The sequence below is a fragment of the Podarcis raffonei genome, chromosome 8 (genome assembly GCF_027172205.1).
Source record: "Podarcis raffonei isolate rPodRaf1 chromosome 8, rPodRaf1.pri, whole genome shotgun sequence".
Taxonomy (NCBI): Eukaryota; Metazoa; Chordata; class Lepidosauria; order Squamata; family Lacertidae; genus Podarcis; species Podarcis raffonei.
Genome location: NC_070609.1, coordinates 67,137,705 through 67,151,451, shown reverse-complemented (window position 1 = coordinate 67,151,451; position 13,747 = coordinate 67,137,705). Strand labels below are relative to the sequence as shown.

The window sequence follows — 13,747 nt, the reverse complement described above, 5'->3', positions numbered from 1 at the left end:
TTGTTTGTTTTTTCTCTTTTTTGATTTTTTATTGTATTACGGTGGAAAATCTTAATAAATATCATTAAAAAAAAAACAGAAGCGGCTTAGTCATACTGGCCACATGACCCGGAAGCTGAACACCGGCTCCCTCAGCCAAAAAAGTGAGATGAGCGCCGCAACCCCAGAGTCAGCCCCGACTGGACCTAATGGTCAGGGGTCCCTTTATCTTTACCTTACTATATAACCTCACTGTCCTCTTCTTCAAGCTAAACATATCCAACTGCATCAATGATTCCTTATAAGGCTTGGTTTCTAGACCCTTGATCATCTTGGTCTTCCTTCTCTCTACACATTCCAGCTCATCACTATCCTATTTAAATTGTGGCACCCAGAACTGGACATAGTCCTCCTGGTGGGGTCTGGTCAAGCCAAAATGGTGTGTAACTGATACTTATCTTGAACTGGACACTATACTTATGTTGATGCAGCCTAGAACAGCATTAGCAGTGCAGATCTCCAGCCAACCAATAAGTACTAAAATGCAATAGAAGGGTGAATTGTCCATTTACAAAATTCATATCTTAATGAAAACAATATAGAAATGCATTCTATTAGAGAAGTTTGGTTGTAATCATGTGTATATTAGTCAAAACTCCATACAAAGTAAAAGTGTTTATAAGGAAAATTTCACACAAAAGTGCTGGTAAATTTTCATGAGCAACTCCCTGCTGCCCCAAATAACCACAAATTACAACAGAATTGTGGAGAACTAAATATAGGATTGAAAAAATGAGAAAATATCAGTAGCTGAAGTTGGCAGATTCTCCCCTCCTTATGAATGACCCACAAATTCAAGAGATTTCCTCTCATAAGTTTTTGACAAAGTCTACAATCCTGTCCATCAATTCAACTGCAGCAGGCAATGTGAACAGGCCTGCGTCAAAGAGGTTTAGCACCCCATGAAACCCATTCTCAACATGGAACCAGCTGACTTTCACCCCATTGTCCTCCAGACGTTTCTTGTACAGCAGTGTGTCATCTCGTAATACATCGTACTCGCAGCTCACAAGTAGGGTTTCAGGAAGCTTCTGGATGACAGAGTCCTCAGCAAAAAGGCAAGAAATATCAGGTTCCAATAGCTCTGATAATTGCCTATAGACTTCAGGTTCATAAGGAGCAAGTGGGACTTGTTTGTAGCCTCTCCCCTTAAATCTCTCTGGAAGGTTGTCTGGACTCACCCACTTCCCATATTTCAGCCTCATTGAATCTGGCACATGAGAGCCCTTCAGGAGCTGCCCTGCTAAAGAAGTGTCCTTTCCAATATACTTCATGATAAAGTAAGCAACGTCTTCCCGGAACAAGGGGGGCATTGAGCTGTTCTGCTGATAGGAAGGCAGGTTGAAGTCTATAGCCTGGAATTTCGCATAGATCAGTACTTGAGTCCGTAGCTTTGGAAGGTCTGATCTCTCCACCAATTTCTGAGCAACAACAGTAGCATAATTGCCCCCAGCACTATCCCCACTAACGATGATCTTGGAAGGATCCACCCCACTGGAAGCTGCATTTTGAATTAAGTGTATGGTAGCAGCAAGGCAGTCCTTGTACTGAGCGGGAGGAAGATGCTCAGGAGACAGGCGGTAGCTGCAGAATAAAACAGAAGCAAAGAGGTAAGCTTCCAGAATCTTTACCAAACACATTCATGATCACATAAGAACACCAGAAGAGCCTGCTAGATCAGGCTCATGGCCACCTACTACAGCATTCTGTTCTCACCAGGTCCAAGCAACTTCCTATGAGGCACCTGCAAGCAGGGCCAAAGCACAAGGCCCTCGTCCCGCCTGTGGCTTCCAGAAACTGGTCTTCAGCAGCACTCCCGCAAGTATCCATGGACTGCCCTTCAAATTCTTGCTCAGGCATTACTGTATATGTGGGATGTGCAACCCAACTGGGATGTACACCCAGTACTATTTTTCTAGGAATAAAAGGTCCAGAAATCTCCATGAACACCTCCCTCATTCTCTAAGATTGGCAACGATGCCCACCTAAGAGGTGCCAGAACCTACCTGAGAGGGGCTGGAACTGAGTTCCCCCTGAAAAAAGACCTGTGCATATAGCGTGCCTTCAAACACATGCGGAATCCTCTTCAAGAGGCATTACCTCAGGTCAGGGACACATTCCAGGCACATAAGATCACAGGAGGAGGTCACAAGACAAGGTCAGTGATGTGGAAATTAGACACTAGTTCCCATTTGCAGAATATGCGGAAGGCAGTCCTTAGTGGTTTGACCCTTTTATTAATTCTCTTTTTCCTCCTGTAAAAACTACTCAAGACACACTCTTTTAAAGTTTAAATAACAACTTTTACCTACAGATGCTCTAAGTATCCCTTTTTTCCAGGGACATCCCTGTTTTAGAGAAGCTGATTTGATTCTTTAATGTACTGCTTTTCCTTACTTTCATTGGAGAAATGTTGAAGGGTATGGAATTATCCAACCCCTGAGCCGTCTGAAGGCAGTCCTGTTTTAGAAAGGTTTTTTTTTAAAAAAATGTTTAATATTTTATTATATTTTGTATCTGTTGGAAGCTGCCCAGTGTGGCTGGGGCAACCCAGTAAGATTTGTGGGGTATAAATAATAAAATGGGATATCCCTATTTTCATCAGCAAAATGTTGAAGGGTTTGTACTTAGTACACTTGCAGCTGCAGACTAAACATACAATGCAGGTGAATGTTTCTTAAATTTGTAATAGTACATCTTACATTAGAGCTACTCCCTGATCTGGAATGGGGTCAGTAATGTCCCAAAATGATGTACGTTTAAAAAGTGTGTCACATAGATTAAACTGTTACAGACTAACTAACCCTGAGACAGACAGCAGAGCAACAGTTCAGCTGCTCTCACACAAAAGACTGTTAATAGCTGTCTCTGCCATACCAACTGCCATGACTGTCATAACTGCCACAGGGTGTATGACGTCAGAGAATTCTACAACTCTTGCAATTAACCCTTTACATATATATGAATTTGGGATGCTAACATCCCAGAAAAGAAGGGTGTGGCCTGGGTAGGGGAGGAAGAATGACATTTGGCTAACAGATTGAGGTTGAATCCTGACAAGACAGAAGTACTGTTTTGGGGGGACAGGAGATGGGCGGGTGTGGAGGACTCCCTGGTCCTGAATGGGGTAACTGTGCCCCTGAAGGACCAGGTGTGCAGCCTGGGAGTCATTTAGGACTCACAGCTGTCCATGGAGGCACAGGTCAATTCTGTGTCAGGGCAGCTGTTTATCAGCTCCATCTGGTACGCAGGCTGAGACCCTACCTGCCCGCAGACTGTCTCACCAGAGTGGTGCATGCTCTAGTTATCTCTCACTTGGACTACTGCAATGCACTCAATGTGGGGCTACCTTTGAAGGTGACCCGGAAACTACAACTAATCCAGAATGCGGCAGCTAGACTGGTGACTGGGAGCGGCAGCCGAGACCATACAACACTGGGCTTGAAAGACCTACACTGGCTCCCAGTACGTTTCCGAGCACAATTCAAAGTGTTGATGCTGACCTTTAAAGCCCTAAACGGCCTCAGCCCAGTATACCTGAAGGAGCGTCTCCACCTCCATCATTCTGCCCAGACACTAAGGTCCAGCGCTGAGGGACTTCTGGCGATTCCCTCGCTACGAGAAGCCAAGTTACAGGGAACCAGGCAGAGGGCCTTCTCAGTAGTGGCACCTGCCCTGCGGAACACCCTCCCACCAGATGTCAAAGAGAAAAATATCTACCAAACTTTTAGAAGACATCTGAAGGCAGCCCTCTTTAGGGAAGCTCTTAATGTTTAATGGGTTATTGTATTTTAGTGTTTTGTTGGTGTAGCCTTATGAGGCTTTGCCCTCGGGTGGGAAAAATATTGCGCCTGGGAAAGGGAAGTGGGAGTAAACAGACACTCAAGGAATAGTTTCGGAGAAAAAGGTTTTATTTCTACCATCCATGAACTGGTAGAAGGAGCAAGTGTGATAGTCCACAAAAGCATGAACGAAGTTCAGAGTCCTGTGCACAAGCATATATACCCCTTTCCAGTTCCCTCCTCCTTTCTCCTCCCTCAGAAGTCCTGCCCCATGAGTTCCTCTGAGCATGAACAGAAAGCTGTCTTGGGACTATTGGACTCTTCTCAGGAAAGGGGGAATGAGAAGCCGAGGGAGTGGGTCGAGGAGCCCTGGTGGTTCAGCATGTCCAAGATGTTGCAACCGAATGAGATAAGATTCGTTTCTCAGGCCTGAGTATTCTTGGCAATGACAGAGCCTATACATTAGCCTTTAAAAGTAACATTTTGCCTTTTGCCACAGCATCATGTGAGAAAAGCAGAGAAGAACAGAGAAAAGCTGTTTTGGATTTTTAGAAGACAAAAGGAGTTTTGGACAGTTTTGAGGCCTGGTTGATTATTGAAGCCTGGGGTGATTTCACAGACAGGATTTGGATATCCTGTCCCTACATTGGAAGCCGCCCAGAGTGGCTGGGGAAGCCCACCCAGATGGGCAGGGTATAAATTTATTATTATTATTATTATTATTCATGAGTCCTGAGGGCAAGAGGCACAGCTGACTGAGTGTGTGTGACATTTGAACCCTGGTTCTGAAGGGTCCACCCCCTGCTTCACATAGGTGTGTGCATCCAGCCCTTCCAATGCTGATGGATCACCAAAAGCTGATTGACACAGTAAAAGGTCAATCACAAATTGTAAAAGGACACACAAATTGATGACAAAAAAAGACACAAGAGAGCATGGATAAAACAATGCTCAGGAGACAGGCAGTAACTGGAGAATAAACAAGGCCTTATGCCCAGCTCATAGTCCCCCCACGGAAGTGAGCATCCTCATGTCTGAGGTTCATGAAGCTCTGATTTGCAATCATGGAACAAAATGTTGACAGCTTTCATGGGGAGCCTTTTTCTCCTGCAAAGAATATGGCAAGGGATGCCACCAACAAATGCAACAACATGCTGGGTGCAAAGCACACACACATATATTTTACCTATGGAAAGACAGATGGTTGCATTTACTTACCCAACAGACACAACCACTGAATCAGTCTCCTTGGCGATTTTGCTGCAGACCACTTGGTAGAACTCTAGCAAGATGAGAGGGAAATTTTAAATAGGGAGGTAATTATCTGCTGCCTCCAGTCTTACCTTTAAAAGCACATTTTTGAACAGCTGTCTTCCGATATATAATGTATTTGTACATGCAATTTTAACTGACATAAACCTTTTTATGCACATGTGCACATCACACAGCTATTGTACTGCACGGTAGGAATAAGTCTCCTTGGTGATTTTGCTGCAGACATCTTGGTAGGGCGCTCAAAAGTTGGAAGGGAAATTCTAAATATGAAGCTCTTTCGCAAATCCAGGGCTGTTTGTATCTAACTCTTCAGAGCAGACCCACTGACATGCATGGACATAAATCACAGCACAACGTGAACCATGTCTTCCCAGAAGACCTCCTAAATTGCAGTTGGGAGGGCGACATCTTGGCTACTGATGTCAGGAGACTACAACTCCCATCAGTCGCAGATAGGGATGGGTGAATCTGTCAATCTCAGTGTCTCTCGAGTTCTCATTGCTCTAATATACACATAAGAACCAAATTAGATCCTGCAGGATCAGACCAATGGTCCATCTATGTTATGTACACCACTATGAGCTGAATAAAGAGCATGAAATCCACTCTTGACTCTGAGTAGATTTCAATCTAGCCCAGCATTCTGTTCTCACAGTGGCTAAGCAAATGCTTCTGGAAGCCTGGCAGAAGGACCTGAGCCAAGAGGACTCTGCCTGCCCAAGGTTTCCATCCACTGGTAGGCAGAAGCATTGCTACCTCCAGTCTTGCCTTTTAAAGCCCATTCTGGAACACCAATCTTCCCTGACATAATGTTTTATACATGCAATTTTTGCTGACATGAGCCTTTTTGTGCACACATTTTGCTGTATGTGAATTGTGAACATCACATGGCTAGAGTACTGCATTGTAAGCTTCAGAGACTGGCTCTGGGTTCACAAATTGATTTGCAAAAGGCAAATTAAATAGGTTCACCTATAAAAGCAAACTCAATCCAATTGCACACAGATAAATCCTAGCCTTAAGAGATATGGGGCACCCAGCCAATGGTTTGCAAGCTTTCATTTAATTCACATGTTATCATTGATATGCATAGATGCAGACTTTGGTCCATTTTCAGAAACGGGGTAAAAAACCTTGTTATCAGAACCTCTCCAATCAGCATTGTCAACAGTCAGGGATCATGGCTCTTGCATTTCAGGAAGCAAAATCTGCGAGGGGCACAGTTGTCTCCCACCACCACCACAATATCAATGTCTCTAATAATGGCAAGCTCTCCTGAGTCCCCACTTGATTCTAGTCTTCCTTCCTCCTGAAGCTGCTACTTTATAGATAAAAAGGTAAAGGACCCCTGGGCAGTTAAGTCCAGTCAAAGGTGACTATGGGGTGTGGTGCTCATCTCGCTTCAGGCTGAGGGAGATGATGTTTGTCCACAGACAGCTTTCCGGGTCATGTGACCAGCATGACTAAAACCGCTTCTGCTGCAATGGGATTACTAGGTTGCTACTTTATAAACTGTTGCAACACAATCTCACTCAGTACCCAAGAGTGTCAGTATTAATTGCTAACTTGTGAAATTGCATTTGGTCTTGCAAATGAAAGCTGGTGCAAGTGCAGGTTGGTGATTTGTGTTAGTGAAAGTTGACCTATTTGGCACAGGTGTGTGTGGTGGCTGTGGGGTGGGATGAGGTGGGGGATTCGGTGAGGTGCAAACAAGGGGGTGGCCAGGGGTGGGGGTGGGGTTGGTAAACAGAGCGATCAGGAGCAGCAACCTCAAGTTATTATATGCATGTTTGTGAACCTCTTTGAGCTTCTATAAAATCAAGTGGTATATGTATTTTATAAAATGAATCAGCAGTGGGGGGCTCTGTCCCTCCCCCGGTGGCTGCTTGCTGGAGTGCAGCTCCCCTAATCCCTGACCATTGACCAGTGGAGATGTGAGACCTGGGAAGCCATGATAACAAGAGCCTCCATATTTTTTTGTTCCTGTTGACCTAAGTAAGCATATATGTGTATAAATTAACATATGCTAATCCAAAATTAACATTATTAACAAAATTAACAAAAGGAACATTTCGTACAAAGATTACCATAATAAAGGACAAAAGTGGTAAGGACCTAACAGAAGCAGAAGACATCAAGAAGAGGTGGCAAGAATACACAGAGGAATTATACCAGAAAGATATGGATGTCTCGTGCACCCCAGGTAGTGTGGTTGCTGACCTTGAGCCAGACATCCTGGAAAGTGAAGTCAAATGGGCCTTAGAAAGCACTGCAAATAACAAGGCCAGTGGAAGTGATGGTATTCCAGCTGAACTATTTAAAATTTTAAAATATGATGCTGTTAAGGTGCTACACTCAATATGCCAGCAAATTTGGAAAACTCAGCAGTGGCCAGAAGATTGGAGAAGATCAGTCTACATCCCAATCCCAAAGAAGGGCAGTGCCAAAGAATGTTCCAACTACCGCACAATTGCACTCATTTCACACGCTAGCAAGGTTATGCTTAAAATTCTACAAGGAAGGCTCAAGCAGTATGTGGATCGAGAACTCCCAGAAGTGCAAGCTGGATTTAGAAGAGGCAGAGGAACCATAGACCAAATTGCAAACATGCGCTGGATTATGGAGAAAGCTAGAGAGTTCCAGAAAGACATCTACTTCTGCTTCATTGACTATGCAAAAGCCTTTGACTGTGTCGACCACAGCAAACTATGGCAAGTTCTTAAAGAAATGGGAGTGCCTGATCACCTCATCTGTCTCCTGAGAAATCTCTATGTGGGACAAGAAGCTACAGTTAGAACTGGATATGGAACAACTGATTGGTTCAAAATTGGGAAAGGAGTACGACAAGGCTGTATTTTATCTCCCTGCTTATTTAATTTATATGCAGAATACATCATGCGAAAGGCTGGGCTGGATGAATCCCAAGCTGGAATTAAGATTGCCGGAAGAAATATCAACAACCTCAGATATGCAGATGACACAACCTTGATGGCAGAAAGTGAGGAGGAATTAAAGAACCTTTTAATGAGGGTGAAAGAGGAGAGCGCAAAATATGGTCTGAAGCTCAACATCAAAAAAACGAAGATCATGGCCACTGGTCCCATCACCTCCTGGCAAATAGAAGGGGAAGAAATGGAGGCAGTGAGAGATTTTACTTTCTTGGGCTCCATGATCACTGCAGATGGTGACAGCAGCCACGAAATTAAAAGACGCCTGCTTCTTAGGAGAAGGGCAATGACAGGCCTAGATAGCATCTTGAGAAGTAGAGACGTCACCTTGACAACAAAGGTCCGTATAGTTAAAGCCATGGTTTTCCCAGTAGTGATGTATGGAAGTGAGAGCTGGACCATAAAGAAGGCTGATCGCCGAAGAATTGATGCGTTTGAATCATGGTGCTGGAGAAGACTCTTGAGAGTCCCATGGACTGCAAGAAGATCAAACGCATCCATTCTTAAGGAAATCAGCCCTGAGTGCTTACTGGAAGGACAGATCGTGAAGCTGAGGCTCCAGTACTTTGGCCACCTCATGAGAAGACTCCCTGGAGAAGACACTGATGCTGGGAAAGATGGAGGGCACAAGGAGAAGGGGGCGACAGAGGACGAGATGGTTGGATAGTGTTTTTGAGGTTACCAGCATGAGTTTGACCAAACTGCGGGAGGTAGTGGAGGACAGAGGTGCCTGGCGTGCTCTGGTCCATGGGGTCACGAAGAGTCGGACACGACTAAACGACTAAACAACAACAAATCCAAAATACATGTATGCCGCATGTCTCTTCAGGAACTACCACCAACATTCTTGTATCTCAGCCCTGTAAATCATTCCACATGGGTTTATTGAGTTCAATGGGACTTGCCTTTTCTGCTGACAAGAGTTGCTCAACAGGGAGCGGACTCCCTTGGAAGGTGATGGGCTCTCTTTGACTGGAGGTTTCAAAACAGAGGTTGGATGGCCATCTGTCAGGGCTTCTTCAGCTGTGATTCCTGCACTGCAGAGTGTTGAGCTATATGATCCCTTGGGATCCCTCCCAACTCTCCTTTTCCACGATTCTACATGGGCTTACTTGAGGTCAATGGGGCTTGGCTCTAGATAAGTGTTCATAGGCTCACAGCCTTAATCTCTTACCGATGCTCCCCATCATCCCAGCACCTCCATGAAAGAACATAAATCCTTTCCTTGGGCCAGCAGATGGTGCTTTGGGCTGATAAACCCTCACAGGAACCCCGTCAAAATGCAGATCTTTGGCAGAGAGGCTGGGATCCGCTCTTGGATTCCAGAAACGCTGGAGGAAGCGGATAAAGGCAACCTGTCTGCAGACACCCAGCAGTTCAAGACACTTCCCCTGTTGGGCAAAGGAAAAGTCTCGTGAAAATAGTGCCCGCATTTGCATCCTATTCATAAGGGGTGGTATCCAAATAAGTCCTATTTAAAGGAGCCCATGGAAATGAATGAGCCCATGTTAACCATATCCATTACCGTAATTTCAATTGGTTAGTTTTGAATTGGTTACCCCAACCCAAACACCCGCCAAGGTACAGAGGCAAAAGAAGCTGGGAAACAAGCTAAGCTTTGGAGAAACAATCCACAATCTCCTTGCTAGCCTATGAGACCATATTTGCTTTCCTGAAGAAACCATGATGTAAACAAACCATGGCTTAGTGTGAATAATGTATTTGTCTTTATGTGTGTGTAGGTTGAAAAGGAAGCCCTTATTGAATTTGATAATATCTTCATCACATCATCATCAAGTGAATTCATTGATTTTACTGATTTCATTATGTATGTTGGATTAAGCAGTATATGAATTACTTAAATATATAAACTATTATTATTAATAATTAAAAATATTGTCCTTCATGGAAGGATCAATGGGTGGTTCACAGCATAAAAAAACAAGATAAAAACACAAAATACATGAACAAAAACAAGCACAAAGCAAATCAATTACACCTTTAAAAGATATAGAAATGTTATACATAAAAGATATAGAAACTAATAACACCTCTCCCTCAAACACATTTGAAAGGACTTAGAAATGTTTTTGCCTGGCATCTAAAGATGTGTAAAGATCACTAATAAGAATTACGGCACATTTCTTAATCATCTTTCACATAAAAAGAGCCATCACATAATGGCTCATCCAGTCCCCAACTTACCGCAGTAAATGCAATAATGACACTCCAGTGAATGACCCGAAGCTTTAATGGACTGTCAAATCCAGATGGGATTTTACTCCTGGAAAGATCATAATAAATTGCAAAGGAGAAGAGCAACAGGAAAAGAATTCCTATAACTCCAATTACCCCAAGCAGGAGGCCCAGAAGAAGCCCCATTTCACCGTTCCAAAGAGTGCAAGGGAAACATTGAGTCTACACTGGAAGAATTTCTACTGTGTGGCTCCACCAGAAGTATCTACACTACTTAATAGGCTGTAGACTGGTTAATTAAGTAATTCCCAATACTCCCATGCAGATATTTCATCCATCGGAACATCAACAGCAATTTTATGGGTTTGGCAAAGGAGCAATGTGTGATGTGCTACTCAGGAGTGTCAAGTCCGGCCACTGATCAACCCAGTTCCATAGTATCTGTCCCAGAGCTCTTCGGCTTTAAATACTGGGTGTTCATTGCCTGAAGTTCACAACATCCCCAGCCAGCTTAAGCTTGTAGTCAGGAATGGTGGGCGTCCTTGTCTGAGGTGGAAGAGGACTTAAGCCCTTGCATATTCAAAGCATAGGCTCTTCTTCTGAGGTACGGGCCTCATAGCTAAATGCAAGTCCGTGTTGAGATGAAGTTTTCATTAAAATGTTTTCATAAAAACTTTCTTGGGTTTTCTTACGTTACAAAAGCACATACATCACCTCCATTTTCTGATCATAATGTTCTTTTTACAGTTCAGTTAAATTCAATGTGAGCCTTAATCTTGTATACAGTATAAGGTTGGGGGAGAAGTGCGGGGGAAGAGGGTGGGGATAGGGAGTAGTAAAGTTTCATTCTTCTACATACTGGATGCACAATGTTTCAAGGTGATTTCCCTTCTTTTGGATGAGATGGATTTAAAGGGAGGTTTAGACCATAGTTTAGACCTGCCCCTCTTGCTACGCCCATGTACCTGAGGCCAGATTCCAGATACGTTAGCATTCATTTATTTTTAAACCTCTGAGCCTCCAATCTGTCAGAACCAGGATGCTGGGTTAAAATGCATGAATGCCAAAGGAAGGGAAATCTCCTGAATGACATAGCTGTCCATAATTATGGCTCGTCATGATAAATGTTTTTTATTTTATTTTTGCAACATCTCTACTTTATTTAGAATTCAACAATAACAAAGGAAAAAACCACAGTAATTGTTGCATCAATTCATTACAATTAACTGATTTTAACAATACAGTGGTACCTCGGGTTAAGAACTTAATTCGTTCTGCAGGTCTGTTCTTAACCTGAAACTGTTCTTAACCTGAAGCACCACTTAGCTAATGGGGCCTCCCACTGCCGCCATGCGATTTCTGTTCTCATCCTGAAGCAAAGTTCTTAACCCAAGGTACTATTTCTGGGTTATCAGATTCTGTAACCTGAAGTGTCTGTAATCTGTAGCGTGTATAACCTGAGGTACCACTGTATATAAATAGTAACAGAAAAATTACACAACATCACTTTTAACTTACTGAAGTTTTCATATTACACTTTTATCGCTTTATCTCTTTCTTAACAAATCAAAAAGAGAAAGACCAAGAAAGGAGGCACAAAAACGAAAAGAGAAAAGGAAGAAGAAAAGGGGGAAAAGGGGGGGAGGAAAAAAGAAAGAAGGGAAAAAAAACACAAAATAAACACATTTGACTTACAATTAGACTCATAGTATTATTATTTCTACTATTTTTTCACACACAGTTCCAAATTATTGTATTACTTTCTTTGTTTTCATCAGATATCAAAAAATTATATTTGTTTTTCTACAAGGATCATTCTATTTCTGCCAGGAGATATTTATTATTGTAATGTTTTTCCAGATGCTCTTTAAAGATTTTCCATTCTTTCTGTACTTTCTGTTTTGGATAACCTCTAATTCTCCCTGTTATCATGGCCATCTGTAAATATTCTATCCTTTGGACCTGCCACTCATTTATCGTAGGTGTTTTGTCACTTTTCCAGTTTCTTGCAATTAAGATCCTGGATGCTACTGTTGTGTATATAAAAAGTGGTCTACTGTAATTTCTTTTTTGATTTCTGGTGACATTATTCCCAGGAGGAAGGTTTCTGGTTTTTTCTTAAATTAATAAATGCTTTTTTAAAAGGTACTGAACTTCAATATAGCCAGAAGGCAGAACAGAACTTTGAACCTTTCTAATTCTTTCCCTTATAGTCCTGCAATTAACAGGTCTTAAATGAGTTTTTGGTTGTTGTTGCTGCTGCTGTTGTCTTCCACACACATCTCAGGGTGATTCACAAAACACAAAAGAAGGAGCAGCTTCAAACATTAAAAGCTCAGAAAGCAAACTGCAGATTGCTGGAGTAAAAGCATGAGATTAGTCCTCCCTAAGTGTAGAACCTTGCATTGAAGCCTTTTGAAATTCATTTTGTTGGTTTTGGCCATATTTTCTAATCTGCTATGGTCCTGTTGAATCCTGATTCTATTAGCTACCCCCTCCCTGTTTGGGGTCATCTGCAAATTGAATGAGCATCCTCTCAATTCCTTCATCCAAGTCATTTATAATGGCATTGGACAACAATGGGGCCAGGACAGAACCCTGTGGCACTCCACTTGTCACTTTTTTCCAGGATGCTGAAGAACCATTGGAGAGCACTCTTTGGGTTCTGCTAGTCAACCAGCTAGAAATCCACCTAACAGTAACATTGTCTAGCCCAAATATTACCATTTTCTATTGTAATATGTCATCAATGGCTGGTAAGCATGAAGGCTATACTCTTCTTCTACAGTGGGAGGCAGCAATGCTTCTTTATAGCAGTTTCTGGAAGCAGCAGGGGGGGAAAGTGCTCTTGTTTTCGGGTCCTGCTTGCATGTTTCCCACAGGCATCTAGCTGAATGGTGTGAGAATTGGATGCTGGGCTGAATGGGCCATTGGCCGGATCCAAATGGCCCTTCTTATCGCCCCACCTCCGCAAAAATAATAGGACAGAAGAGATAGCTTTTAACAACAACAACAACAACAACAACAACAACAACAACAACAACAATGATAAAGTTGATTATTTATGCCCCTCCAATCTGGCTGGGTTTCCCCAGCCACTCTGGGTGGCTTCCAGCAGAATATTAAAATACAATTATTCCTCATATTAAAATCTTCCCTAAACAGGGCTGCCTTCAGATGTCTTCTAAAAGTCTGATAGTTTTTTATTTCTTTGACATCTGATGGGAGGGCATTCCACAGGGCAGGCACCACTATCGAGAAGGCCCTCTCCCTGTTTCCCTGTAACTTTGTTTCTTGCAGTGAGGGAACCGCCAGAAGGCCTTCGGTGCTGGACCTCAGTTTCCAGGCAGAATGATGGGGGTGGAGACGCTCCTTCAGGTATACTGGGCTGAGGCTGTTTAGGGCTTTAAAGGTCAGCACCAACACTTTGAATTCTGCCCGGAAATGTACTGGGAGCCAATGTAGGTCTTTCAGGACTGGTATTATGTGGTCTCAGTGGCCACTCCC

The 13,747-nt window shown here is 43.0% G+C and overlaps 1 protein-coding gene across 3 annotated transcripts; it reads right to left on the bottom strand.

Annotated features, from left to right (window-relative positions):
- Positions 1–635: 635 nt before the first annotated feature.
- Positions 636–10,787, bottom strand: LOC128419632 (arylacetamide deacetylase-like 4). Of its 3 annotated transcripts, XM_053400544.1 has the most exons (4): positions 10,250–10,787; positions 9,219–9,435; positions 5,040–5,103; positions 636–1,623 (listed from the first exon to the last, which is right to left on the bottom strand). In XM_053400544.1, the coding sequence occupies exons 1-4, from the start codon at positions 10,424–10,426 to the stop codon at positions 849–851; spliced, it is 1,233 nt and encodes a 410-aa protein (XP_053256519.1). In that variant the 5' UTR covers positions 10,427–10,787; the 3' UTR covers positions 636–848. The 3 variants fall into 3 exon arrangements, 1 of the variants encoding a protein (XP_053256519.1); XR_008331888.1 differs by lacking the exons at positions 5,040–5,103; positions 9,219–9,435; positions 10,250–10,787 and adding an exon at positions 1,756–3,438 and having other exon boundaries at positions 1,537–1,623; XR_008331889.1 differs by lacking the exons at positions 5,040–5,103; positions 9,219–9,435; positions 10,250–10,787 and adding an exon at positions 2,352–3,438 and having other exon boundaries at positions 1,549–1,623.
- Positions 10,788–13,747: the final 2,960 nt, after the last annotated feature.